The sequence below is a fragment of the Daucus carota genome, chromosome 5 (assembly GCF_001625215.2).
Source record: "Daucus carota subsp. sativus chromosome 5, DH1 v3.0, whole genome shotgun sequence".
NCBI classification, from domain to species: Eukaryota; Viridiplantae; Streptophyta; class Magnoliopsida; order Apiales; family Apiaceae; genus Daucus; species Daucus carota.
Window position 1 is genome coordinate 32,879,353 of NC_030385.2, and position 27,334 is coordinate 32,906,686.

At 32.4% G+C, this 27,334-nt stretch overlaps 1 protein-coding gene and 1 pseudogene across 2 annotated transcripts; one reads left to right on the forward strand and one right to left on the reverse strand.

Annotated features, from left to right (window-relative positions):
* Positions 1-110: 110 nt before the first annotated feature.
* LOC108223107 (replication factor C subunit 1) lies at positions 111-10,205 on the reverse strand. Of its 2 annotated transcripts, none has more exons than XM_017397192.2 (23): positions 10,127-10,205; positions 9,964-10,006; positions 9,736-9,846; positions 8,997-9,557; positions 8,848-8,915; positions 8,577-8,652; positions 8,438-8,499; positions 8,203-8,351; positions 7,595-7,761; positions 7,263-7,451; positions 7,056-7,177; positions 6,751-6,958; positions 6,135-6,188; positions 4,168-4,337; positions 3,333-3,423; positions 2,806-2,987; positions 2,690-2,729; positions 1,862-1,986; positions 1,366-1,438; positions 1,191-1,283; positions 874-1,111; positions 591-650; positions 111-433 (listed from the first exon to the last, which is right to left on the reverse strand). In XM_017397192.2, the coding sequence occupies exons 2-23, from the start codon at positions 9,964-9,966 to the stop codon at positions 288-290; spliced, it is 2,988 nt and encodes a 995-aa protein (XP_017252681.1). In that variant the 5' UTR covers positions 9,967-10,006; positions 10,127-10,205; the 3' UTR covers positions 111-287. The 2 variants fall into 2 exon arrangements, with proteins under 2 accessions (XP_017252681.1, XP_017252680.1); XM_017397191.2 differs by having other exon boundaries at positions 10,091-10,204.
* A 4,285-nt stretch (positions 10,206-14,490) lies between these two features.
* Positions 14,491-17,573, forward strand: LOC108223108 (2-alkenal reductase (NADP(+)-dependent)-like; annotated as a pseudogene).
* Positions 17,574-27,334: the final 9,761 nt, after the last annotated feature.

The following is a 27,334-nucleotide window of genomic DNA, read 5'->3' on the forward strand; positions in this document are numbered from 1 at the left end:
TCCTTACTCTCAGTAAAGAATCACTTCCACAAAAATGATAAAAGAAAATTTCAAATCATATCTGAAATCTCACTAGGAATCACCAAGCAATCCAGCCAGCCTGCCATAACTAACGAGGAAGCGCAGTACCCATAACACAGCAAAATTCCATAAGCTCTTACAGAAAAACAATCAAACATACGTACCATTTCCTCATTTCACATTACCACATCACAGTAGTGCAAATCAAAACCGTTAATACTTACAATAGAAGAAATCTTAGCATTATTCACCCTAATCATTCAATTTCATTTTTTTCTTTTGGCAGCAGACCCAGAACCACGCCCGGCACCTTTTTCTACTACTTCAGAAGCCCCTCTTTTTCCCCTGCCTGAACCTGTCTTCTTGCCACTTGTTTTTTCTGCACCCTTTAAGTCCATCTGTACTTGGATTCCTAAAAGATATAACCACCAAAAAGGTAGAATATATATCAACATCAGATTTTCAACCAGGCAACATGCAAAAACAGAGACATGAGCTGTGCTACTTTTGAAAAAAGAAAAAGAAAACTAAATTTGGCAAAATCATATTTAAAGATTGGTTAAACCAACCCTTCGAACTAAGATTTTGGAGATCCAACTGCACTGCTTTACCGCCATCATTTTTGTCATCTGCAAAACCAAAGGTAAACCGTAAATATATAAAACCTTTAATGTATTCACATATTTTAACAGCCAACAACTAGAAGCTGATTGTGCATAATACTTTTCATAATGAAGCAAGATATAATTTGTTGCTTCCACCAAACAGAGAGCTTGCATGTAATTGCATCATTTGAAAAAATCAGTATAGCAGATCCTTCAAACTAATTTCGGTAATTAAAAAAAAAAATACCCAATTCCTCGTCGGAAGAATTTCCTTCCTCATTTTCTGCCTCATCAGCTTTACCCTCCAAGCCATCATCTGCTGGTTCCAGCATTGCAGCAATACGCTTCTTAGGAGCCTTCTTCAATCCAGGAAGTGTAATCAGATCTGCTGTACGGATTACTCGTGACTTGCTTCCTTTGTTGTATGCCTTGGTTAGGGCAGCTTTCACGGCCGGCAGAATGCCCTCTAAAGGATTTGGGTGCCCCTGTAACATTATATATGCATAACTAAAAGATTTGAATCGATTTTAAAGCAAGAAGAAATGAAGATGTTGATATAAAGACCTGGAATTTTGATATCTCGACAATAGCATCAAAGTCTTCTTGGCTAATAGAGTAAGAGTCCATGAATTCCACAACTTTCTCAACAGCTTCATCCTGGTGATCAGCTTGGTTAATAAATCATGTACAAACAAATTATCTGAATATTAAATATAACTCATTTTAATATCTATTCAACCTTGGGAAGCATCCGAAGTGGATCAGTTAAGTTCTTCAGAAGAAGAGTAAGATAGTCAAGTCGCAAGGTAGTCCTGAAATTTTTACACAGTTAAAACGATACCAGACGCATAGATACCCTTTATGTAATCCAAAAGAGAACTTCAAGAGAACAGGTAAAACAATACAATTTTTCTGGACTATCATTATAGGGAAAATCTACACAAAAACTACGGAAGCTCAATGTGGAAAAAAAAAAGAAGATGCCCATTGCCCAGTGCCTGTGGTGACAACTTTAAAAACTAAAATCTGTCTTTGGGGCCTTAAATGTCAGTAATTAGACATCTTACTTGCAAAACAAAAGTAATAAGACATCTCATCATGCCAGTCATTAAGTAAAAGTATAACTAATTAAACTGATGATACCAATCATACTCATACAATAAGATTATAACAAAATTCAACGGTGTGCCTAGACACATTATAAAAAACTCATCTTAATCAAATGTCGAACAGACCTCCCCAAATTAGATTCACGAGCAGCAAGTAGATGAACATGCAGATCATCCAATAGCCTGTAATTTTTGCCCATTGTGGAGTTCCTTCCCAACCACCCGCCAAATCTATTAAAATTGCGTTCACCCTGTGATATACATCAGCTCTTTGAATGCAGTATAACAAGTAAAAGTTTATACTCATAAAGTTCTGCAAGTAAATGTTTCTGAACTTGGATAGGCAACGATGATGTGTTTATTATACACAATTAGAATTTAACATTAATCTTGACATTCTACTTTCCAATATAACCTGGCAGGATGCTTGATACACATAATTTACAAAATAAAAGATATCTTATCAAGTATAATGGCATATCAAAACCAAGAACCTTGTACAACATAATTACAGCCATAGCATAGTCAGGAGTTTCAGGAAGAAACTATAACATGTATCGGTCAATATTTAAAAGAATGTAGAAAAAGAAGATATTGGTTGGTAATTTCTAGCTTTTTGATTTATTGCAAATAATCCATAAAATCCCAATGTCAGCTTGGAGAATGTACTCAAAGGGTAAACCAACATATCATCCCAGCACGATACAAATAACTCTAAAACTTCTAGCCACATATAATGCAGAAAGAGATCAGCGAAACTTGAGAGTCAATACTCAAACAGACAGATTAGATGCACAAAGGAGATCAAGGACGTATAGAGCTTCGACTAGAATGCTCAATGGAAAACTTTAAGTGTAAGAACCCAAAATACAAAGGCAAAACTGTGTGATGTACAATATCTCTAGATTCAGAATAATATATCACTGATGCTAGCATATAATTTACGTCATTTACCTGTTCAAGTATCTCCCTCTGGCCATGCAATAAAGCAGCGCTAGTACAAAGTGTAATTCAATGTTAGACTTGCATCACAATCGTAATACCTATATACAAACGTTCATTAAACTTACGGTATTATACAGGATGACAGAGAGCTACTCTGAGAGAGTTGCCACTGTCGATATCTCCGAATCTGCACATTAATTATATCACCATCTGCAATAGATTCCGCAGCACGAGCGATCAAGCTCATTCTTTTCAGCCCATTGTCATCTCTGCCAGCCGAACTTGGTTTATAATTAACATAATTTTCCTGTCATTTCATTGGAAGCTGATTTTGAATTCATATGCAATTATGCAAAGGGTAAAAAACTGTCCATTTCCTCAGCACCGCTATAGGTATTTCAAAAATTAACACAAACACATGATTTTGACAAAGATAGTCAGAGAAAACTGAAAGCCTAGTTGCGGTATGAAGCACACAATCAACCATGAAACGAATGTTTACCATTGTATGATTTTTCATCCTAAAATTTTAATATAGAAGTTACATAGATTTCAGATTATTACATCCCAGATATAACTTCAAAGATTAATGGAGGTGCGAATATGAATAAGAAAAGATGATCTATACCACCCAATCATCTTAGCAGAATACCTGAATTATAAGAGGGACAAGATCAGGATCACTCATGCTTAGATTAACCCTTTCATCAATCCCCAACTTCCCAGCATTAAATCCAAACAGCCTGCAAGGGCAAAGCAAGGTAAAACAGATAATGATAAATTCCTTCATCTAAAGCTAACAAAATATCAATGGTTTATTGTAAACATAATGCCATATGCTATAAGCCTGAAATACAACGATCCAAGTGATGCAAATTAACATAATACTTCAGTGATACTTGATTTGGAAAAACAAGTCCTAGTAGAGCTCTGACTAGAAATCCATGAAAGGACATCAATGCAAACATAGAATACAATATTATTTCTTCACAAATACAACCATAAGCAAACAACAAATGTCAACAGCATATTAACTTAATCTTTCAATTTCTATTTGATTCAAGGAGATAGTAAAAATACCACTTCAGTTTTACAATCAAATTGCCAACTAGCAAGTCAAATTGGTATCCTCTCTTCTATCATTTTGAATGACTGTGGCCACACAATGGTAAACCAATGCAATCGTTAATATCATCTTAAAACTGGTTTCTTGCCCCCTACTATTTTATCATAAGTGTGTAACTAATGCCCGTGAAAAACAATTGAACTCAAAAATTAATCAGCAATGATGCATCAAAATGGAGCATATGAAAAACTTTACCAACCAGGAAAGAACGAAGGTATTAGTAGTTGAAAATTAAAGATCTTAATATCTTATGCACACGTGCATATTTTACTGAAACCTCACCTTTTATATTAAATGGCGATGCAGAGCACAGTTAATAGAGTACTAAATTTACAAAAGAAAATGTGATCAAAGATCATACTTGTCAACTGCTGTGAAAGGTGATATATCTTCATCTTTTGAACTGCTCAGTAGTCGCTGTCTTATGTCATCATATTTAATGACGGACTTCGAAAGACTCATGTATTGCAACTGGTTCAGAGCCATGCGCATATCTCCGTTGACCCTTTCTGCAAGTTCCTCCAGCGCAATCTATGAACAGGGGGGAAGGGATCACTATTTATTAAATCCAGATCGTATGTTCAAACTTGAATATAGAAAGAAGGTTAAGAGACACGCGTAGAACTATAAACCTAAGAGCTGCAAGCAGCAAGATAAAAAAAATTATATAACCTGAGAAGCATCTTCCGCTGTTGTTAAATATAACAATACAAAAGTCGGGAGGTTTAGCAAATTACTTATATTCATTAAATTTCAGTAGGAGGTTCCTTTTTCAACAACAGATGCTCTTTCTGACTATTTGTTATGGGCTGAGCAGTTCTGGTAAGGCTAATCAGTAATGAATTCTTACATTCTGGTAAGGGTAATCGGCTATGAAGCATGGTTGCGGGTGCGGGGGTGTGTGGTATGGGGATACAACAATTTGGCGATTCAAAAATATGGGATACGGCCATACGGGTGTGAGGGAATAAGGCAAAAAAAAAAAAAAATTATATATATATATATATATATATATATATACTTTACTCATATATATATATATATATATATATATATATATCAGTGTTACAGAAATCGGGAATCGGACCTAATCGGTTGAGCTACCGATTCAGGGATTAATCAAAAATCGGGGATTAATCGGAAGGATTAATCGGAGTGAAAATCGGATTTATTTTAATATTAAAATATTATTTAATATTTAGTTATTATTATATTAGCTATTTAGTAACTAATATATTTACTATATTCATAAACTCTATAATTATTCTTATTTAAAGTAATATAGTATTTTAGATTTATTAATTTATCATATATATATATATATATATATATATATATATATATAATTAACAATTTGCACTTAATAAAATCAAATAGTCAGATATATTATATACGTGAGAAGTTGACATCAACCATCTTGACAAAACATGACACTTATATACTAAAGAAGCAGTAGTCTCGGCTACAGTACTAGTGTACTATACTACTTGCACAAGTCAGTGGTGAGCTACTGGGGTAAACACGGCATATAAACTCCATCCACAGACACTTATATATAAAGATACAATCATACAACATACATACATAGACACTTATGTATTTTAACAGACTCTGCAGATGGAAGAGAGATGGGTCTCTGGTCCTTTGTCTTCTTGCTTTTGTTTTAAAACCCATGTATAATTACATATATTACCACTCCCGCAACCCCCCCCCCCCCCCCCCCACCTCAGCGAATCCCACAGCTGAAAAACTTGGACAAGCCATGTGGCTCACCTCGTATGCACTCCCGCACTTGGGATACACGGCTCTTCACCCAAGTGAAGAATCCCTGCTACACAGCTAATCGATAATGAATCCTTACAGAGGTCCTATACTTCTTGCAAGTCATAGGTGAACATAAAAGTAAGATTACCTCGCTTTCATAATTATTTCTTCATCAAACTACTGCTTATTTCTGTAACTCCGATTTGTGCTTAACTAAAACTATGAGTGATTAAAATTTCGATTACTGACATGTCATAATGGAAGATGCAAGCATGTGCTCCAAAGCAAGTAAAGTCCAAATCTAACTGAAGAATTTAAAGATGAAATAGGTTGCTATAATAAATTAAGTATTTAATGTCTCCACGTCTGTGTCTTGTGGGAGTCCCTTTTAACCTCAAAATTTTAATTTTTTGTTGCCCAAAAACAATAGTAAATTCAAAATCATCATACTCAAGGAATGATAACCGCACACTCTATTAGTATCAAAAAGAAACTTTTGGAGTATGTAATAATTCTTAAAAAAAATAAAATATAATCATATGAAACTTGTAGCAAGACATTTACCTCATCAGCCTTAAGACCTTCTGCATTTGCAATTTGCGCCAACCTCTTTGCCATCTATCACACAGGTCAAATTCACCCAGTTACCAACAATGACATGCACTATTTATCAATCGTGAAGCAGGTAAAATAAATTAGATATCCTTCAATTTTCTTTCCCTTGCATGCAAGGGCAGGCGAGAGGGCATCTAAATACACTATATGGTGTGATACTCTGATGCACTAAGGAATCACAACTCTCTTAACCAAATCATATCATTCTGACTATTCGCAGGTTAAGAGTTCTAGACCTCCACTGACAGTTTTATAACCCGGGCTAAATATACGGCAGCTCAACCTAAAGTATTTAAATTCCAATTTAATTTTCAGTAGGCAACATCTTCCACGGGAAAAGGGAGTAAGGGCCTTTTTATTCTTATTATTTCGTATTGCTTTTCATATAATATTTGTGGATTAACATATGAGTATCATAAATCAGATCACATAAAATTCCATTTCTTCGTATGACAACTAAATAGCTAAACCATAATCAACATACATACTATATAAATTAGTAATGAATGGCAGGATAAAGATAATATTTAACTGATACATGCTTGTGTATATAAATGAAATGAACCTGCTGCTTTGTAGGTTTACGGTAGTTAAGAAGCAGGCAATGATTCACAAGACTCTTCAGTTTTTGACTGTATCTGTCATTGCATATGCAAATAATCGGAATTTTTGAGATCTTAATACTAGCAATAAGATCTGCCACTCCACCTCTATCTCCAGCAGACATTCCATCAACCTCGTCCATAACCAGAACCGTCTTCTGATGCTTCGGGCTGGAAAAAAATCTCATGTATAAGAAAATATTTATATTATTAGCCAATTACTATGTGATGTAGATGTACGCACAACAGAGCCTCAGAACAAACTAACCGATCCATTTTAACACTCAGGGCTTCATTACTGACTAGTTCCTTAATAGAATTTGCAGTACTTCCACCAATTCCTTTTTCAATTTTTCCATCAGCCTTTCCTCGACTGTCACTAGCATTTACCTAAACCAAACGATTGAAAAGAAATAAATAAAGGAATTCACCATGTATACATCAAGCTTGCTAGTGGTTGTTAGAGAAGTTATACCTCAACTGTTACATAACCAAGCATCTGACTTACTAACTTCGCCGATGTAGTCTTTCCTATGCCAGGTGTACCACTCAGTAGTACAGCTTTTTTAGCACCAGCATTAATAGGTTTTTTACCTTTTCCTTTGTGCCCGGTATTTAAGAACTGCTCGTTCCATTGAACCAGCCACTCATGCAGCTGCTTAACCTGCATTTTGACCAAATAGAATGTCGAATTTTATGAAAACTATATATCACATCATCTACATTTATGTACATTTGAAAAATTCTCATTAAACCCTCCGACAACCATGCATAATGTAGAGGAAATAAGTAAGAGATTAAACATACTAGTGATTGATTCCCTATGATGTCAGTCGGGACCTTTGGTTTATACTTTTCTGTCCATGACAATGAAGGATGCTCAGTACTTTGAGATTTTTTCTTGGCTGGAGAGGCACTCTGGCCCCTACCTTTATTAATTGAGTTCTTGACTGGGGAAATCCTGGCTTGCTCTTCTACAAGATAAAATATGGACAAAAATCACATATCAATTCCTATAGACCAAAGTTAAGGTGGAGCTCTCAAAAAGAAAAGAAATACTAAGAACTGACTAACTCAGGTAAAGCATACCTTTTATCTCAATCTTGATCTCAGAAACAAAGACGTTATTATCTTTAAAGCTTTTATCTTATCTTATACTTAAACATGACAAGCCCACATAAAAGCCAACAAAAAACTTAGTCTTCAAAGATAAAAGAAATTTTGAAAAAAATAGTTATACTCAACCATAAAGGTCTCCTAAAACTCTAAAGAAATTTGCTAAATCAAACAAAAGACACTAACAAAGTACTGGACATATAAGGGACTCGACGGGCGAGCTAAGCAATAAGGGTAATTGAAGTACAAAAGCAAGAACTGCAAATCATTTCACAAGCGAAGAGTTATATTATGCATACTGCTGATTGCCAATTGTTGCGGACTGCTCTTTGGAGTGGATGCGACTGTCTTTTCAATAGATTTCTTTGTTTCATTTTGGGCAGTGGCCGGAGATGGCTTTGATGCACGGATCATATCAAATAACCCGTCTTCAGTAAGAAAGCCAGTGCTGCACGTCATTAATAAACCACAGATAATTTAGGGTATATCAAGAGCTAGAACAATGAAAGAAAATATATCCAGTGTAGTGCATACCCTAGCTCTTTTGCTTTACTGGATTTCCGTCCCCCGATATCTTCATCACACAAGAGATAATTCTGTATAGCAATAGTGTTAGCAACAAACTAGCAATATCTTTGCAACTAGAGGGAAAAAAAAAGTAACGCGAAATGACCGTCTTCTTGCTGACGGATCCAGTTATGCGACCACCATGTCTTTTAATTAGATCTTCAGCTTCTTCCCTTTCCAGACTGATGCAAAAACACAATCAAGCCATTATTCAAAGCACATTATAAAGTGAGGGAGAGACTTATCAGTTATCACTGTGATTTCAGACCTTGTTAGATATTTGATTTAAAAAAATGCAACAGCTACTGAAGATGGAGAAATTTAATCTCAATAATGAATATCTGTAAGATCTAGCGAAGTAGGGACCAGAATGGTACCTGTCAAGGGTTCCACTAATTACAAAAGTCAAATTAGCCAAACAATTTGGAGCTCCTTCAGGGACTTCCTGCAAATTGAATTTTTTTTCCATTAAAACGATACCATTACTGGTTTTTATTTAGGCATTTCACATTAGATAGCATGCCACCTTTTCTCCCTTGTGCGGGGGATCCTTTCTTTCGCCAAAATTCATGAAACCCCCACGTCCACCACCACCTCCTCCTCTGCCTCTTCCACCACCTGGTGCCGCAGCTGATGTACCTCTACCACCACGACCTCGTCCTCCGGGCTTTTGAGACTTTGTATCTTTGTCTTCAGCATCGTCGTCATCACTTTCATCTTTAGTGGCTACTGAGACGGCCTTCCCACCACGGCCCCTACCAGCTGATTTCGGAGTAGATTTCGTCGCTTTAACCTTCACATCATCCTCGTCACTTTCATCAAGATCAATACCCTTCTTTGCAGCTCCTCTACCCACTCCACTCTTTGATCTCTTGTTGGGTGTCACTTCAACTAAACCTTTTCTTTTCGAACTAGGCATCTCAAAATCATCATCATCTTCAGCATCCTCAACTTTCTGAAGCTTCTTCCTAATTGGGGTTTTCGTTTCACTTTTAGGTTCCTCGATTTCCTTCTCATTTTTAATCTTTTGTTTATCAAAATACGGGCTACATTTCCTTCTACCCGAACTTTCTTGACCTTCGCGCCCCTAAGTTCAAAAACCAAAAATCAATTTCTTGCTAACCCCTTCTATTCCTTAAAATTATTCCAAGCATCTAAATTTAACACAATCCACCCCACAAAAAGTACACAAATTATCCCTAAACACACAAACACACACATATTCAATACACATAAACCCTGAAAGCATAACAAACAACACTCACAGATTTTTCTTGCTTGTCGGGCTTCTCGGGGTTTTCGAGTTTATCTTTACTGGCATTGCCATTACCCTTGTTATCATTATGCTTCATGAACCACTTCCTAATATCTGAAGACTGTTTCCAATCCAAAACACACACAAAATCAATAAATTAAACCCAATATAACAACATATACAATCAACCCACTTAACATACATGTGTGTGCATACTGTATATAAAGCCCTAACTCACCATTTTCGTCGACTGATGTAGAACCTCCTCCGCCTCCACGTCGCTGTTAAATTTGCAAGAAAACAAAGAAATTGAATTGTTAAAACAAGAAAATATGTATACGTATATAACACGCGTATCTACATACGTGGAATCGAAGAGTGTGAACGATTCTGCTACTCACTTAGCTGCTCCTTGGTGTTCTTAAAATCTGTTAACCTAAACAAACAAAAGCAAATAGAGTTTTTGTTGGTAATATCTTGCAAATTTGTTATTTAACTTCTATTATATTGTTATTTTTATTTATTATGGAAAATTTGTAATTTAGTGGTGTTCTGAATATAGTCAACCACGTTGGCTATAAATAATTGAATAAATTGTATAAAATATTGAATTTGTAAGATATTATACCCTAATATGATAAATTATATTAAATCATATTGATTGGTTGTATTTTAAAATAATATGTTATTGCTATTTAAAATTATTATATATAGCATCTTCAATTCTACAAAATTTTAAGCTGAAAATTTACTCAGTATTCTAAAAATAAAATTTATAGATAGAGTAAAGTTTTAACAGACTGTTTTTACCGAAACCACGAAACCAGTCATAAAACTCAAGGATAAGAGAGTAAATTTATCGTCAAATAGTTGTATGGGGTTGAAATTGGTTTAAGATGATACCCAGTTAAGATGTCATTTTTGATATCATGTGTTTAGTTCAGCGCCGAATGTATGTGTATTTTTAAAATATATTTATATACGTCTAAAAAAATTATATTATTGTTTTTTATTATTTATAATATTAATTTAACATATTGTTGGTTCATTAATTTATTTTGTGTTAAATTTTATATGAAATCACTAAAATATAAATGAAAGTAGCGTAAACAAAATTCATTTCTCATAAACCAGCCTCATGCCCATGGGTATGAAAAATCCAAGCCTTAGGCATTCGAGGAATGGTCTGAAATTATTTTTTTCTCAACCAAATATCGGGTACCGCGTGGACTGAACGAAACTTATATCTGATTTCAAAATTACTCGAACCAAATGGTCTCTTAGAGAAAACATCTTAATTTTTTGATTTCATCATAAATGATAAAATTAATTATCAAAATTTATATATAATTTATCATTAATAAGTAATCTTTATTATTATTATCGATTAATCATTAGCATATTTCAATTTTAATAATTATTCTACTTATTAATCAATATATATATATATATAAAGGAGGATGCGGGCGTCTCTAGGATTGATCGATTCAGTCTTCTGATTTTTTTTGAATTTCGGGTAGAAAATATAATTATAATTCAAAAAATCACGTTCAAGAATTCTGAAAGTAATACAATTCTTTTCTTATTGGATTCTAAAGATGATACAATTCGGGCGTCTCTAAAATTGTTCGATTGAGTTTTCTAATTTTTCTTAAATTTCAGATAGAACTATAATTATAATTCAAAAAATCAGGTTCAAGAATTCTAAAAGTAATATAATTCTTTTATTATTGAATTCTAATGATTTTACAATTTTTTTCTTATTTAGTTTTTCTTATTAAATTCTTAAAATGATACAATTCTTTTCTTATTTAGTAATCCTAAAAGAAATAGGATTATATTTATTCAAACTACCAATAATAGATAAACTATTGTTTATATTTAATCTTTGTAAGATAATATGTACAATTTTTATTTTCAATAAGATATATAAAAGATTAGTTGAATTTTATATTATAAAATTTTATTTTCGATAAGATATATAGAAGAATAATCTAATACTATGTCCGTAATCACATGTGTGTTCAATTCAGTCTTATAATTTTCTTAAATTTTGGGCAGAAAATAAAATTATAATTTAAAAACCAGGTTCAAGTATTGTATAGATAAAAGGATTGCAAAGATAGTACAATTCTTTTACTTATTTAGTAATAATAAAAGAGTAGGATTCTATTTATTCAAAATAACAATTATTGAAAAAATATAATTAAAAAATACAATTCTTATTTTCAAAAGTTATAAAATTTATAATCTTATTTTATTAATTTTTTCAAATTATATATCTAAAAAATAAAAACAGCATCTTCCAGAATCTCAAATGGTCTAAACAGGTTCGTAGCCGCTAAACTCACGTCTTTCCATAATGGTCAAAAAGATAGCATCTCTATCATGAAAACATCTTTGAGATCTTCACAACCTCATTTAATGCATGGACTTGCAATTATTTTCGATAATAATTGGATTCAATCTTATAATTTTTTTGGATTTTGAATAGAAAATAAAATTGTAATTCAAAAAAAATAATTCACGGATCTTAAAGGTAATACAATTCTTTTTTTTTATTGGATTCTAAAAATAATAAAATTCTTTTCTTATAATTTTCTTAAATTTCGGATTGAAGATATAATTATAATTTAAAAAATCAGGTTCATGATTCCAAAAGTTAATACAATTCTTTTCATTTTGGATTCTAAAGGTAACACAATTTTTTTCTTATTTAGGAATCCTAAAACGAATAGGATTGTATTTATTTAAACTGACAATCATAGATAAAATATAATTTATATTTAAGATTTGTAAGGTAATATGTACAATTTTATTTTCGATTTACTCTTATAATTTTCTTAAATTTTGAGTAGAAAATAAAAGATTGTAAATATAATAGTCATTAAAAAAACTAATAGGAAAAAAATTTGAACCATACAAGAATAATAATTTTTAACTAATAATAGGAATCATTGAATAAAAATAATTAATAAACTAAAATAGTATATATAAAATAGGATTCATATATTGATTTTATGATAATTTAAATGATTCCTTATTAGTATTGTGTTTGACGGGCACGGGAGACGGTCCAAACCAATTTTTATCTAAATACTAATAATTTTTCTATTAGTATTATGTTTCACGAGAAAGTGGCTAAAATAATTTTTTTACCTATGTTATAATATATATTTTTTACTAAAACAGGACCACAGTTCAAAATAATTTTTATCCAATCATAAATTTTAATTTTATCATTATTAGAATAATTTTTATATTTATTTAAACTAACAATCGTTGATAAAATACAATTTATATTTAAAATTGGTAAGGTAATACATACAATTTTTATTTTCGATTTAGTTTTATAATTTTCTTAAATTTCGAATAGAAAATAAAGGATCGTAAAGATAATAATCTTTAAAAAAAACTAATAGCAGAAAAATTAGAACCATAAAAGAATAATAACTTTTAACTAATAAATAGGAATCATAAAATAAAAATAATTAATAAAATAAAATAAAATAGGATATATAAAATAGGAATAATATATTGATTTTATGATATATTGATTTTGTGATACTGTAAATGATTCTTGATTAGTATTGTGTTTGACGGATAGAGGAGGCGGTCCAAACTAATTTTTATATAAATAATAATATTTTTCTATTAGTATTATGTTTTTTGGGAAAGTGGCTAAAATAATTTTTTTCTATGTTATAATATATTTTTTTTGTTAAAACGGGACCACGGTTGAAAATATTTTTTTCCAATTATAATCTTTAATTTTATCATAATTAGAATAATTTTTATTAATATTGTGTTTGACCTTAAGGAGAGACTCAAGCTAATATTTAAATTATGATATTTTGTTATTAGTAATGTGTTTGACAAGAGAGCGGCTCAAACTAACTTTGATCTAAATTATACTGCAATATTTAATTTTATCGTATAAATAATAATTATGGATTAATATTGTCTTTGACGGGAGGGCGGCTCGAACTAATTTTATTATTAGTACCGTGTGTGTTTGACAGGATGACCACTTAAACAATTTTTATACTAATTATAATAATTTTTTTATTAGTGATATGATCAACCAGAAGATGACCCAAAATAATATTTTTGCTATTATAATATTAATTCGTATCAAAATTTATAACGCCGCCGCGAAGCGCGGCTTTTTCACTAGTTATGTTATAAAATTCAGTGTCTTTTAATTTATAAAAATAATTATTATAAATTTATACCCCCTTCGTCTCATAATACTTTCGTATTTGCCTTTATTACGTTCGCCAACACACACTTTTGATCGCTAATATTTTTGATTTCATATCAGTATTAAATATAAAACCTTCATTGTATTAAAGTACTCGCGAGCACGAATTTAACAAAATCATTCATGACTATGTTTAGTCTTATAAATTAGACATAAATTAGAAATTTATCTTATGTTCTCATATGCTGGTTTAATTGTCGACTCGATAAGTAAAATTAACCGGAGAGCGACGTGAGTGATATACACAAATAATACACATTCTGAGTATATAAAACTTTTCTTTTACTGCTATAATATGTTAAATGGGACAAAAAAGACGAAATGTCCATATAAATTGTATAGATGAAAAAACAATGTGGAAAATAAGATAGGAATTCTATACAGTGATATTGTAGACCAATTGTAAGAATGTAGCGCGATAGCACATTTATTTTGGGTACAAAATGTGACAGGTTCAAATCCAGTCATCCCTAGCTATTACTTCTTCGTTGAGCAGTAATGCATTCTGGATCCGTCCGATACAATACATGCCCCTCTCTGACTAATCTGGACCCATTCGTGTTTGACACGTACCTCAGCAGTTCTTTATTCCTTTATATGCACACACTGACACACATATTATCTATCTTCTCATGGAGCAAGTGAAGAACAATCAGATAGTACTAAAACACTACATAAATGGTTCCCCAAAAGAGACGGATTTTTGCCACAAAACTCAAACGATAACTCTCAAGTTACCACAAGGCTCAAATGGGGTTTTGCTTAAGAATCTTTACTTGTCCTGTGATCCCTACATGAGAAATCGTATGGCCAAAACTAGCTACGCGGACTCCTTCACTCCCGGCCAGGTATCTACTTATTTTTTACTTATCCGCAAGTGTTCAAACAAGAAATCATGATTTACCATATACCTCGTGCATGAAAAAGCACTTTTTGTATGTGATATTTTGTGCAGAGCACCTGAGTTCCAGGTTATTTTAACCCTGACAGTGAATATTTTTCTATCAATTAATATTTTAAATTGTTTATTCATATTTCAGTTATGGAAGTTTTGATGACACTACTTGTTGTTGACAGCCTATTGTTGGGTATGGTGTGGCTAAAGTAGTGGATTCGGGGGATCCGAATTTCAAAATAGGTGACTTAGTTTGGGGAATGACTGGGTGGGAAGATTACAGCCTCATTACAGCTACAGACTCTCTCTTCAAGATACAGCATACAGATGTGCCCCTCCTACTATACAGGACTATTGGGTAAATTTACGGGTTTTTTTTTGCGTAATAAAATTTGGCTATGAACTTGAAGATTATTAACTTGATTCAAAATTGGATATCACTCTTACTAGATTTTGTAGTAGTTGTGGTTGGGTATGTTATATTCTCTGTTTCTAAGCAAATTTTTGGTTGCTTTTGAGTTTTAACGTTCAAGGGATAAGCTTATAAGCGGTTTTGCTATTTTGCTGTCACGTACACAAACTGATACAATGCTTGATTGTCCCACTTCAAGATAAGGATCATATTTGTACAGTTTTTTTTGCGATCATTATATATTGTGCATAATCTGCAGCCGTCAGGGACGTATTCAGCATGGGGGCAGTGGGGGTACTTGCCTCCACTGACCTTCATAATAGATACTCTATATATTTCTACTATAATTGGGGCAAATAGCTTATTTGCCCCCATGGTTGAGGTGTTTTATGTTACCCCAGGAAGTAAAGATTCTGGCAGTTTTTATAGCAAATTTTTTGCCCCTATTCCTTTCTTTCTCTCTTTTTATATTTTGCCCCCTCAAAACAATACAAAAATTATATAACGTGGTAAACCCACGTTTCACTTGTATTATTAATCAAAACCGTTATTAATAATACAATCAATCAAACTAGGGTATTCAAGCCTAACAATTAGGGCTGAGCATTTGGCCGGTTCGGTTTAAAACCGAACCGAACCGAAAAAACCGAAAACCGAAATGTGCTTTTTTTTTTGAAACCAAACCGGACCGAATTATTATTCTAAACAGAACCGAACCAACCGAATTATTTCGGTTCTGTTTTGGTTTAAAAAAACTGAAATACTTAAAAAAACTCAACAACCAGATTCTGCTCAATCAGTCTTTTCATCTTAGAGTGGCGTTCTGCGCTAGTAAGCACATAACTCATTATGTAGTCTTGTAGTTGTCAATTACAGTACTTAATCCCCGAGACGCCACATGTTTTATGTTATTGATATGCTCATCTACATAAAATTATGTTGAGATTTTAATATTTAATCATTAATGTTGTCTTAGGTATGCCTGGAATGACTGCTTATGGGGGTTTCTATGAGGTCTGCTCACCGAAGAAAGGGGAGACTGTTTATGTTTCAGCAGCATCAGGAGCTGTTGGCCAGCTTGTTGGGCAGTTTGCAAAGCTTCTGGGTTGCTATGTTGTTGGAAGTGCTGGGACTAAAGAAAAGGTCTGTTTTTCCATTTCTCTTTTTATTAACAAGTATTTATTGTTAACAGTTTTAACAATATAAATTCTCCGAATAGATTATCTGGTTAGAATATATTTAAACATAGCATTGCTTCTGTATATAAATGCAAGCCTTGAAATAACACCAGTACTAAGCTTAAGACTGTCAATTTTATGAGGAGCATTTGTGCTATAGCTTGACTTGACTGATGCAGGAACAGTATTAAAAACAAAAATGTATGGAGACTGGAGTAATATAGTAAAATAGTAGACTGGGTTCAACTGAAGGTTTATATTTATTGTATATCCATATAGGCATCAATTATTTTGTTACTAACCAAAACTGATAAATATTGTACATGTGTTTCTTGTATGAACAAGGTTGAACTGTTGAAGGATAAATTTGGATTTAATGAGGCTTTTAACTACAAGGAAGAGCAAGATTTGGATGCTGCACTGAAAAGGTAAATGAACGTTCTTTCCCTCCATTCTCGAAGCTGGACAACCACCATAGATCAATTACAATTGACACACTTACCACGCCCATTTCAATAATCAGGCACCAGACGGTCTAAAATTATTAAGATATCTTTATTAACGTCAAGAGACTCAAGACTCTTATATCTTATGTTTTTTCAAACCCTCGTATTGGTTACTGACTTGCACTTTATTTCATAAAATATTATTTTCTTGGGGTTCATTAGGTACATTCCTGGTGGCATTGACATTTACTTTGACAATGTTGGAGGTAAGATGCTTGATGCAGTTCTCCTTAACATGAAACACCATGGACGTATTGCGGTTTGTGGAATGATTTCACAGTACAACCTTGATCAGCCTGAGGGGATACACAACTTATTTTGCCTCGTCTCAAAACGAATACGCATGAAAGGTTTTGTTGCTTTTGAATACTTTAACCTATATCCGAAGTTCTTAGAGTTGGTCCTGCCTTGGATAAAGGATGGTAAAATGACATACTTGGAAGACATAGCTGAAGGCCTTGAAAGTGCCCCTGCAGCTTTAGTAGGTCTTTATGCTGGCCAGAATGTTGGGAAGCAAGTGGTAGTCATCGCACATGAATGAATGACACAATGGTCAATTCGGTTTGGCAAGGTCTTGCACTACAATATATTAAGCTAGATGGAGAAGTAAATATTGTTAAACAAAATAAAGATTACTGCATTTCGTAATTCTCTTTGTTCTTTTATCGTTTGTATATGTGGTGTAATTTCGTACTTGGTTAATAAATTAGTTTCTCTGGTTTATTAATACTAATAGAGTAAAATGCAAATCAATGGCTGAACTTTTTCCGTTTTTGCACTTTAGTGCCCTGAATTTCAATTTTGCAATAGTATGGCCACACATTATATATAAAGAAATGGCTAAGTGCCACTTTTCTCAAGGAACTAATCTTTTTTCCTAAAAAGATTCTGGTCATTTTATTGCAAATTTGAAATTTCAGCCACCAAAATACAACAATGGATAAAATTCAGCCACTAATTTGCACTTTACTCAATACCGATATCATCTTTTTTTTTTTTCCGGTGATTGAAAGGCGGCGAGTGGTGATGTAAAAGAGGACCCCTGCCGGCTGCCCTTTTGAGGAATAGAACAGGGGAGGTGTGAGATTTTTGCCAATAAGATATCATAGCACATTAGCACTTGCTGTTCCTAAGTCTGCCTCCTATGTGTATTCTATTGATGATGAAGCCCTCAGAGTATATAATGTACTCTGAGCGTCTGCTCATCTCTTGCCATCAAACAGAGTTGTACTTTGCAGTCTGTTTGAAATCTAATTCATCCAGTTCAGACTTTCAGGCTCCGTTGCATTCATTTTGCCAGAAAGGGCTGAATTTTGGCATTATGAAATTTAGGTTGTCAGGTCGGACAAAATGATTGAGGGGATCATACCCACTTTCAGGTACTAGCTTATACCCATAAAAATATTCTTTAAATGACGTTTAGGTACTCATTATCGTTCGTCTTCCTAAATATATTTCAACATATTAGTGTTGTACCTTATAATGTTAAAAGATGACTACTACATCACTTGTTTCAACCAGATAGGCGGCTACTGAATAATTTGATGGTGGTCGCGACAGTGATATAAACGCACAAATTTATCAAAACGACCTGAAGTAGACATTTCCAAGGGTCTTATTTATATTTGTTAGCTATAATATGATATATAAATAATCATCTAAAATTATAGCTAAGAGGTTCTAGTTTCACTCCAATGGTATTATGTATAATTATACTATCTAAAATTATACATAATAGTTTTAGATGTTTTACAAATGTAGCAACCCCAATTTTAGTTATTTATATTTTTTTGCTAAGGGGTCATGGTTGGAGTGTACAATTTTAACCTATTGTCTAAAATGTGCCACATAGATGCCATGTAGGTGCCACATAAACACTTTTACCTAAGAGGTCTAATGCCTTGGAGTTGCTCTCAGAGCATCTCCAACGCGATGAAACTGTTAGCTAAAAACATCATTAGCTAAAAAAATTTTGAGCCTGTAAAGAATTTTGCTCCAATGGGTATTAGCTAAAACCATTAGCTATATTCAAAATATTATTTTAAATATTAATTATAAATATACAATAAAATAATTTATTTAGTTTTTATTCTATATTATTGAAAAAATAATAATATCTTTAATAGATAATGATCAATTATAATATTTAACATTTTTATATTATTATATTATAATTTTAAAAAATTTGATTGAAAATAAAGTAACACTTTCACATAACAATATTATTTGTAAAAAAAATAAATAATACATCTATACTTGCAATAATAATAATAATACCTTAAATATTTCAATTTAAATATTATAAAAATGATTTAGGTAGAATGTTATATGCTTTAAATAAAAATAAAATAAAATTTAGAAGGGTAAGAATAAAAGTTAGTGCTAAAGATTTTAAGCTAATTATCTTTTGATAAACGGGTTTGAAAGAATTAAAATAAAAAGTTAATTAATTTTTTATTTAATACAGGTGAAAATAAAAAATATAACTAATAAAAACATATATACCGATACTATTATAATAATAGAAACTTAAAAAAACTAATTAACAAAAATTACTTGTATCATGTAAAACATTTACTAATTTTCTTTGTTAAAAATTCATAATTAACGTTAAATAACTATATAAGTTATTATATTAATATTATTATATTATTTTTATTATATTATTTATTTGTTATAAATATTTTTACACTTAACAATACATTAGATTAAATTATAAAATTAAAAAGTTATAATATAATATAGACATATAGGTTGGAGCAAGTTTAATTTTTTTTTGAGTTAGATTTTAAAAGAAAATGACGTGGATATAATATAGATGACATGCTTTGGTTCAGCAAATGTTCTTAATTCTCGGCATCTAAAAATATTGCTAACAGGTGTCTGCGTTGGAGTGATGTTTTTTTTACATATTAGGTTTATGGGCTGACACATAAACTTTAAAGCTAACAGGCGAGCTGCGTCGGAGATGCTCTTAGGTAGGCTATATAGCAATTCGCAGGAGCAGGAGGTAGATGAACGATCCTTTAATTTTGGACCGAGTGGTGGCACTTGGGACAAGTAGTATTAATCTCCCCGGGACTGTAATAGTGATACTGTGCCATGAACATGCTATGAATCTGGCACCATATATATTGCATTTTCTTGTATGTAATCTGTCTCTCTTGAACATTCACTATCATTGTTCTTGTTCACTCACTCCATCTGTCCAGGTCGGTCTCCTAGCTACCAGTCTACATTTTCCATGCATACTCACTAATTAAAATGTTATGGTTGTAGCTTCAACAACCTCAACTATTACTCGTATAGATTACTGCACTTGTTATAATGTACTCCCTCCGTCCCCCTCAATTGTTTACATTGGAGGGGGACACGGAGACCAAGACAATGTATGAAAAATGAGTAAAGTTAGATGAAAAGTGGGTAAAGTGGTGGGACCCATCAATATTTAATACTCCCTCCTTCCCATTTTAATTGTCCACTTTGCTCAAATCACACATATTAAGAAAAATTAAATATGATATGTTGTTATCATTGTTATGCATTAATTATACAAAAACACTACTAAATTTTCATTCATTTTGTTAAAAGTCAACATAGTTTGCATTGTAAATCATGAAAATTGTACATGCTAATAAATGTTAACATTGAAACTTGTATAAAATTGTATTGGACAAAGAAGTAGGACAAATAATATGGGAAATTTTTTCTTTGCAAAGTGGACTATTAAAATGGGAAGGAGGGAGTAATAGATTTGAGATAGTTGAGGAAAGTAGTGGGTGTAATAGTAGTTTTTATTGTTAAATATGAGATAGTGGAGGAAGATAGTGGGTGTAATGATTGAAAAAACTTACTATTTATGGTAATGTAAAGAAATGAGAGGGACATCCCAAAATAGTAACTGTAAAGAAATGAGAGGGACAGAGGGAGTAAAATTGTAAAATAAAAATAAATTGTAAAATTTATTTGATATAAATTAAATAAAAATAATTGTAAAATTATAATAATAAAAATTCTCCGAATAGATTATTTGGTTAGAATATATTCAAACATAGCATTGCTTCTGTATATAGATGCAAGCCTTTGGAATAACAACTGTACTAATTAGCTTAAGACTGTCAAGTTTCTGAGGAGCATTTGTGCTATAGCTTGACTTGACTGATGCAGGAACAGTATAAAAAACAAAAATATATGGAGTAATATACTGTAGTAAATAGTAGACTGGGTTCAGTTAAAGGTTCATCTTTATTGTATATCTATATAGGCATCAATTATTGTGTTACTAACCAAAACTGATAACATTGTACATGTGTTTCTTATACGAACAAGGTTGAACTGTTGAAGAATAAATTTGGATTTAATGAGGCTTTTAACTACAAGGAAGAGCAAGATTTGGATGCTGCACTGAAAAGGTAAATGAATGTTCTTTCCCTCCAATTTGGACAACCACCATAGATCAATTACAATTAAAACACTTATGTTGTGTTTGGTTGGGGAGAATGGAATGGAATGGAATGAAATGAGTAAAAAATACTCGAAACTAATAGAGATAGGATGAAAGTTTTGAAAAAATTTGAAGGAGTGCAAAATTGCTATGATGAGATTTGAGAAGAAATTGAGGATGAGAGAGAATGGAGCATTCCATCTCAAATGGAAGGGGTGATATCAAGCATATGATGTAGGAAATGGAATGGAGGAATGAATGAAATTTTTTGAAAATCATCCATAAGATAGTTCATTTTTCATTCCATTCCTTCCGGAATCATTCACCCCAACCAAACACAACATTACCACGCCCATTTCAATGATCAGACACCAAACAGTCTAAAATTATTATGGTATCTTTTTTAATGTCAAGAGACTCAAGAAAAATAGATCTTGTGTTTTTTCAGACCCTCGTATTGGTTACTGACTTGCACTTTTTTTAATAAAGGATTTGGTTCTTAGAGTTGGTCCTGCCTTGGATAAAGGATGGTAAAATGACATACTTGAAAGACATAGCTGAAGGCCTTGAAAGTGCCCCTGCAGCTTTAGTAGGTCTTTATGCTGGCCAGAATGTTGGGAAGCAAGTGGTAGTCATCGCACATGAATGAATGACATAATGGTCAATTTGGTTTGGCAAGGTCTTGCACTACAATATATTAAAGCTAGATGGAGAAGTAAATATTGTTGTTTAACAAAATAAAGATCAAAGCATTTTGTATTTCTCTTTGTTCTTTTATCATTTGTATATGTGGTGTATTTCGGTACTTGGTTAATAAATTAGTCTCTCTTGTTTATTTGATACTAATAGAGTAAAATGTAATGCAGTGGTTGGATTTTTTTTCCCGTTTTTGCCCTTTAGTGCCCCGAATTTCAGATTTGCAAATAGGGTGTCCACACATTGTATTAATGTTTGAAGAAAATGGCTAAGAGCATCTTAAGAGATGCTCTATACTCACTCTTTAGTTAAAATATAAAGAAAATATCAAATAAAGTATGCTCCAACAGTCTCTTGACCTTTTTCTAAACTGCTAGGAGCCTTCAAAGCCTCTTAACTATGAAGAGCAGTTCTGCCTCCTCATTTACTTAAATATTAATTAATACTCCCTCCGTCTCTAAATACTTTTCTTGTTTGTACTTTTCACACTTTTGATCGTTAATATCTTTCATTTCGTAGTAGCATTAAATATAAAAACTTCACCGTATTAAAGTACTCATGAATACGAATCTAACAAAATCACTCATGACTATATTTAGTTTTATAGATTAGATGTAAATTAATAATTTGTCTCATGTTATGAACAGTACCGACATCCCAAATAGGAAAAGAATAAAGAAACGGAGGGAGTATAACATACTGCATGCACTCATATAGCTGTTACTCCCTCCGTCCCCCTCAATTGTTTACATTGGAGGGGGACACGGAGACCAAGACAATGTATGAAAAATGATTAAAGTTAGATGAAAAATGGGTAAAGTGGTGGGACATACCAATATTTAATAATAGATTTGAGATATTGGAGGAAAGTAGTGGATGTAATAGTAGTTTTTATTGTTAAATATGAGATAGTAGGCGAAGATAGTGGGTGTAATGATGGGAAAAACTTACTATTTATAGCAACGTAAAGAAATGGGAGGGACATCCCAAAATAGTAACCGTAAAGAAATGAGAGGGAAAGAGGGAGTACTTTTTACACATGGTGGCAGGAACGTGTCATAAAGAATACAATATACTCTGAGCGTCTGCCATCTCTAGCCATCAAATAGAGTTGTACTTTGCAGCTTGTTTGTAATCTGATTTATTCAGTTTAGACTCTCAGGCTCCGTTTACCATTCATTTTGCTGGAACAGGATGAATTTTGACAGGAATCTTATCAAGTTTAGGTTGGACAAAATAAATGGAGCTGATCATACACACTTTCATTCCATTTCACCATAACGCTTGAATTTCTCACCCTCACCATAACCGTCGAATTTCACGTGAGGTAAGGTCGATTCTGTGAAAAAATCAATATTCATCCTGAAGTAGGTGGAAAATTCAATAGTGTCTGAGAAATTTCTGGTAATTTTTCTCAGACAATTTTTTTTTTTAGATTTTCTTAAAATCTTCCCTGGCATATCACAAGTCATGAGGCCCATAAAAATCGTGTATTGACTCTAAATTTTCTGAAGACTTTTTTATCCGGAGAATCCCTTTCTTGAGAAAATTTAATTTAATGTATCACAATAATTTCATTCTTAAACAAATATTTAAACTTAAACAAATTCTAAATTAGTGCATTCCACTTTTGGCAATTGATAACAATGATAATATTCTTTGAATGAAGTTTAGGTACTTGCAGTATCGTTTGTCTTCCTAGTATATGTTCCAGTTTCAACATATTAGCTAGAGATGGCAAAATATGGTTTTGGTTTGTTTTTGGTTCTTATAAAATGGATTTGATTTGGATAAATGAATCAAAACCATTTTCAAACCATATATTAATAAATGTGGTTATAGTTTTAGTTTGAATTATGGTTAACTAGTTTAGTAAGTAAAAATAAGGATTATATAATGGACAAAAATTAATACAATCAAGTGACAATATAATGAATACTAAATATAACAAAAGTGTGTTTGAGTGTGTGAGTTGGTGTAGTGGTTCAAGCTTTTGGCTTCTCTAAGTAAGGTCATGAGTTCAAATCATTGAATGTGCATGTGTGGTAACTAGCAAAAAAAAAAGAAAAAAAATTAAAAATGTGTGGAGAGTTATAGGAAATTTTAAAAGTGAGACCAAATGTGGTTAAATCCATATTTTGTGAGAAATGTGAGACTAGAAACCAAACCAAATCTATTTTTCAAGTGTGATTTCAAATGAATCCAAATCCACAATTTTGGTTTGATTTGGATTGTTTTAATGATTTTGCAAACATATTGCGACCTCTGATATTAGCGTTGTTCCTGATGTTAAAAGATGACTGCTGGCATACGTGAATTACATCACTTGTTCAACTGAACAAGCCCATTGCATACGAAAATTACATCACTTGTTCAACTGAAGCAGACCATCAGATGTAGACTTCTCCGTTAGTACTGTTTCAACCAGATATAGGTGGCTACTCCCTCCGTCCCAATCAATTATACAGTTTTCTTTTTGGGATATCCCATCATTTCGATACATTCTCAAAATAGCAACTTTTTATATTATAAAACACTACTACACCCACTACATTCTCCCACTATCTCCATTTCATAATAATAAAAACACTATTACACCCACTATCTTCCTCCACTATCTCAAATCTATTATTAAAAAATATATGGGTCCCACCACTTTACTCACTTTCTATTTTAATTTTACTCATTTTTTAAACTTTTTCTTGGTCTTCGTGTCCAATCCCAATGTATATACTCCCTTTGTCACTTTTTATCTGTCCATTTTGGAAAAAAAAACACATACCAAAGAATAATTGATTGTATGAACTTTTTCATTAAATACCTCTAATTAATATCCTGAAAATGGTGGAATACCGCTATTTTATGTCTTGAAAACATGAATTCAATCAAGTTTTAAATAAGTCAAGCCTTAAAAATTGAAATTATGGAGATATATTTGAAAAATTATCATTAAATTAGTTTTGAAAGTATAAATGGACAGATAAATAGAGACAAATTTTTACTTTCAAAGTAGACAGATAAATAGGGACGGAGGGAGTAACTCATTGGGAGCGAAGGAGTACTAAATAATTTGGTACGTGGTGGTCGCGACAATGATATAAAGTTATTATACTCCCTCCGTCCCCCTCAATTGTTTACATTGGAGGGGGACACGGAGACCAAGACAATGTATGAAAAATGAGTAAAGTTAGATGAAAAGTGGGTAAAGTGGTGGGACCCATCAATATTTAATAATAGATTTGAGATAGTGGAGGAAGGTAGTGGGTGTAATAGTAGTTTTTATTGTTAAATATGGGGTTAATTATCAAGTTGGTCACTGAAGTGGGCTTAATGTATCAAGTTAGGGCTGCTCATGGGTTGTCCAACCCGTTCAAACCAACCCAACCCAACCTTGAACTAGGCCGACTAACCCGACCCATTCCAAACCGTGGGTTAATTGGGTTGATTTTTGGTTGAGCCGTTTATAATGGGTTGGGTCGAAATATAACTTTTAAAAACCTTAAACCAACCCAACCCGGCCAAAAAATATCTTTTAACACTTTGATAGAATATTTTTGGTTGCTCACGGAATTATATTTACTTATTTGATGATAGAATGTGCAGTGAGTATAGTGCAATGTGCAGAAACAATTAGAAATAAAGCTTTGTAGTTCAAATCAAACGACTCACATTGCTAGTTCTTATGATTATAAATCATGGCGGAAGCATTATTTTTAATAATTATTACTGTATATTCTTTCAAAAAATAGTTATTACTGTATTAAGATTCAGCTGTCCACCTTAGTATGGAGAGAATATCTACACTCTAAAAGCACCTAAGAGCATCTCCAACCATGACGACCCCTTAGCTAAAAGGTGAGTTGTCATGCCAAAAATAAAAAATTTAGCCAACCACTTCAAAAATTCACACTCCAACCACAGTGACCTGTTGTCTATAAATTTAGCCAACCTCCTATGGATGGCTAAATTTGTCGAACCTCTACAGCTCTGTAAGAAATCTGTAGGAAGATTGCACATCATTTATTACCATATTGAATTGATATATTCTATTTTAACAATCTAAAATATTAATAACATGCTATTTTTAAATTATAGCCAACCAATATAGCCAATACCATTACAGGTCCAATTTAGCCAACGATTATAGCCAACACCGTTGGAGATGCTCTAATATTTTGTATCGGTGCAGTGTCCTATGTTATTGCTAATTGTACACAACAAAATGGTGTAAAACATATTTTGGATTATGCTTATCTTTCAAAATTTTCAACCCGAGCAACTCTACCCTAATCAACCCAACCCGTCATACAATTAATAGGGTTGGGTTTCAAATTCTTTTTATGATTAATGGGTTAAATTTTTGTAACCCGTACTAAATGGGTTGGGTCGCTTGAATGGCCGAAACCGACCCAACCCAGCCCATGTGCAGCCCTATATCAAGTTGGTCACTGAACTCAAAACGGTATCAAGATGGTCACTGAAGTGGCCATAAATATCAAACAAGTACCTTGAAATATGAGTTCAAGCACTAAAAATATTATTTATAAAATTTTACACATTATTTTTAAATGTTATCACAACCAACTAAAAGGTTATGACTTCTAGTATTTAAAATAACATATTTATATTTTATCAAGTTTATTTATTATTTATATTTTATTATATAGTTATTTTTTTGTTTTAATTAAAAATAAATAATAAATAAACTTGATAACATTTAAATTTTTTGTCATAAATATTTGAAGTCATGACCTTTTACTTGGTTTTGGTAACATCCAAAAATAATGTGTAAAACTTTATAAATAATATATTTACTACTTGAACTCATATTTCAAGTTACTTGTTTAATATTTACGGCCACTTCAGTGACCATCTTGATACCGTTTTGAGTTCAGTGACCAACTTGATACATTAAGCCCACTTCAGTGACCAACTTGATAATTAACCCGTTAAATATGAGATAGTGGGGGAAGATAGTAGGTGTAATGATTGAAAAAACTTACTATTTATGGTAATGTAAAGAAATGAGAGGGATATTCCAAAATAGTAACTGTATAATTATCAAAAGGACGAGAAGGAGTAATTGTGACATCTGTTCACCGTTATAAAATGTTCCACAACGTTGTACTACCTGTTAGGTAGGCTGGTAATTCGCAGGACGAGGAGGTAGATGAGTGATCCTTTCTGGACTGAGTGGTGCCACTTGGTACAAGT